Below are 2,800 nucleotides of genomic sequence, written 5' to 3' on the forward strand. Positions count from 1 at the left end.
AATGCACATGATTGGAGAAGGACAGGGTGGTTTAGGGGAGAGGTAGGGTTCGACAACTTGGCGATATAAGCATGGTCTGGTGGGGTGGTCTACTTTTTTGTGATGTCATCATGCGTTACGTTAAATTTTCAGATTTTGATTGGTACAAATGATAATGTATTATGTGCTACTTTGATTGATCGACATGATTCAACCATTTGTCTTTTCATCTCTTATACGTATACGTGTATACATATACATACATGTATGCTAAAACTTGTAAGATATGATAATTAAATGATGCATGCAATATATATATATATATATATATATATATATATATATATATATATAACTGGGATTAACTGGGTAGCGGAAAAAGAAATGTTATTTGATTTACGCAAAAAAGTTTCTTTCAGTTCTATGGATTTTATATTTATTATTATTATTTTATTTGGTGTGTGTGTGTGGGGAGGGGGGGGGGTGTTACTAGTTGTTAGGGTTTTGGCTGCGGGGTCATTTTCGACCCAGATCTTTAGTGTCAAATGACTGGGGATTGTTGAAATTCCATCACAAATAGATTGGGGGAAAACGTTGGTAAAAAATTATATGATTTACCTCGAGAAGGTGAAAAGTGAATTAGTGACGAATCATTAGAATTACCTACCTTTAATTTAATAACCATGACAATGATATTCACTCATGGACCATGCATATCAATGTTGATTGATGTAACAAATTAGTTAAATAAGTGTAAATAAACAACCAAATTAACTTTTTTTTCCAGTTCAAGTTAACCTTTATTGTCACATGTCCTAAAAATGGTAGTTTGTTTGGAGTAGTATATATGTTCTGATTAAATAAAATGGTGGTTTAGTTATAATATACAAATCTTTTAATAACTAACTTGTTTTAAGTAGAGAATCATAGGAAAAAAAACGAATGAAACATTAATTGGACGTGGTGTTCGTAAAAAAACAACAAAAACTTATTAAAAATTAATAAGATTAATTGATCAACCAAAAGTTTGGTCATGAATAAGCTTTAGTTAAACAGTATGTCTTTTGAATAAGTTTAATAGAATATCATACACTAGATCATTATGCCTTTTGCACGAGATCGAGCAATTAACTCTAAGTTCAAGTCCAAAGCAAATCAAGACTTGCGAGGTTGGCATTATCATCGAAGAAGGTTATACTTTCGGAAAGGTTTTGTTGTGGAGATGGTGGTGAGAGTGGTAGTGACGGTAGTTTTTCCATTTGCATACGAACTAGAGTTAAAATATTAGAATGTCGACATTGTAAGTTGACCATCTCGGCTTGTGCCTTGGCTAACTCTGCTTGGAGGTCGTTAACTTGTTTTTGTAGTTGGCAAATTGTGCCCGCGCAACCATAAACAGGATCCCTGAGTCTTGCATTTGCTTCATAAACCATACTGCTTACAGCATCTGCTCTACGAGACTCCGGAAATTTCTATAAAATTATCATAGTAATGTGAAATTGTGATTAATGGCATTATCAAAACAAAAACATATTGTTACTTTTTGTTAATTATTTATCCTAAATTAGTTGAATAACTTTTATAAAAGAAAGTTACTTGTTTAAATGTGTAACCCCTTCATGCAACACCTTTATTTATTGTCTAAAGAAAACAACTATAAAAGCAAGGCTATCTATTTGAACTTTTATTTATAAAGTTATGATTAAATTAAGTTTCTTTATAAACAAAAATAAAATAACAGTTAAATGGACAACAAGTTTATACCTGTAACAGTTTAATAATGTTGCTAGCTCCGAACACTCTATGTGCAATAGTGAACTTGTGTGGATCAGTGGGAGGAAAGTAAGGTGCCAACATGCACTTTTCGATACACCGCCTTCGAAGGATCTTGCAAGCGGCACATGGGCCGAGAACCACTGGGTGACGCGGTGGAGGAACGAGAACACTGGTGGGGCTGCGTTGAGACAATATTGATGGTGAATGAGAGTAGTCATGACATTCTTCTACCAATGTCTTCATGCAACTTCTTTCCATGTTTTGTTTTAGCTAGAGAAAAAGTAGTGTTTATGTTTATGGGTATGTGTGTGTGTATATATATATATATACAAGGTGTGGCTTCAGAAATAAACTAACTGTTCGACTGCTGGTGACAGATATAGGCTTCAGAAATAACCTGATTGTTCGAGAGAAGAAAGGTAAACCAAGAATTCGAAGGGGAAATTTGAAGGACGAAAATATTCTACTGTTTAAGGATAAACTAATACTGAAGACGCGGGCTCGACTAAATGGGGACTCAACTCATATATGGAAAGATATGGCGACAAAGATCATTCAAATAGCAAAGGAGACTCTCGGGGTCACAACAGGAAAGACAGGTGGGCACAAGAAGTCTTGGTGGTGGAATGATGCCGTACAAGATAAGATAAGGGACAAACAAGGATGCTTTAGGGAGCTTATGAGGTGCACGAATGAGGAGGAGCGAGTGGAATTGAGGGAGATCTACAAAACGGCCAAGAGAGAGGCGAAGAAGGCAGTGGCGGAAGCAAAGAATGCAGCTTATAAACGGATGTATGAACGTTTAGAAACAAAAGAAGGGGAACATGCTATGTTTAAGATTGCCAAAGCCAGAGAGCGTAGAAGGCAAGATCTAGGGCCTGTGAAGTTCATAAAGGATACAAATGGGCATGTATTGGTCAAGGAGCAGGACATCAAGCTAAGATGGCAAACCTACTTCCACAATCTTTTTAATAATGGGAGAGCTTACCAAGAAGAACATGACAACACAACCGTCCAACGACAACAACCGAATAACTGCTACTGT

At 35.9% G+C, this 2,800-nt stretch overlaps 1 protein-coding gene across 1 annotated transcript; it reads right to left on the minus strand.

Moving 5' to 3' along the window:
* Positions 1-1,118: 1,118 nt before the first annotated feature.
* LOC143637543 (LOB domain-containing protein 1-like) lies at positions 1,119-2,028 on the minus strand. The gene is made up of 2 exons (XM_077104911.1): positions 1,744-2,028; positions 1,119-1,451 (listed from the first exon to the last, which is right to left on the minus strand). The coding sequence occupies exons 1-2, from the start codon at positions 2,011-2,013 to the stop codon at positions 1,119-1,121; spliced, it is 603 nt and encodes a 200-aa protein (XP_076961026.1). The 5' UTR covers positions 2,014-2,028.
* Between the last annotated feature and the right edge of the window lie 772 nt (positions 2,029-2,800).

This window comes from Bidens hawaiensis, unplaced genomic scaffold (assembly GCF_021521415.1).
Source record: "Bidens hawaiensis isolate Kalapana, Puna unplaced genomic scaffold, B.hawaiensis_p1.1 tig00008374_1, whole genome shotgun sequence".
Taxonomy (NCBI): Eukaryota; Viridiplantae; Streptophyta; class Magnoliopsida; order Asterales; family Asteraceae; genus Bidens; species Bidens hawaiensis.

What these genes read in the sequence shown, in the direction of transcription:
- LOC143637543 (XM_077104911.1), bottom strand. Translation starts at nt 2,013, where the DNA reads ATGGAAAGAAGTTGCATGAAGACATTGGTAGAAGAATGTCATGACTAC. An exon ending in ACATTATTAAACTGTTACAG is followed by an intron (nt 1,452 to 1,743) that starts GTATAAACTTGT and finishes ATAATTTTATAG; the next exon opens with AAATTTCCGGAGTCTCGTAG.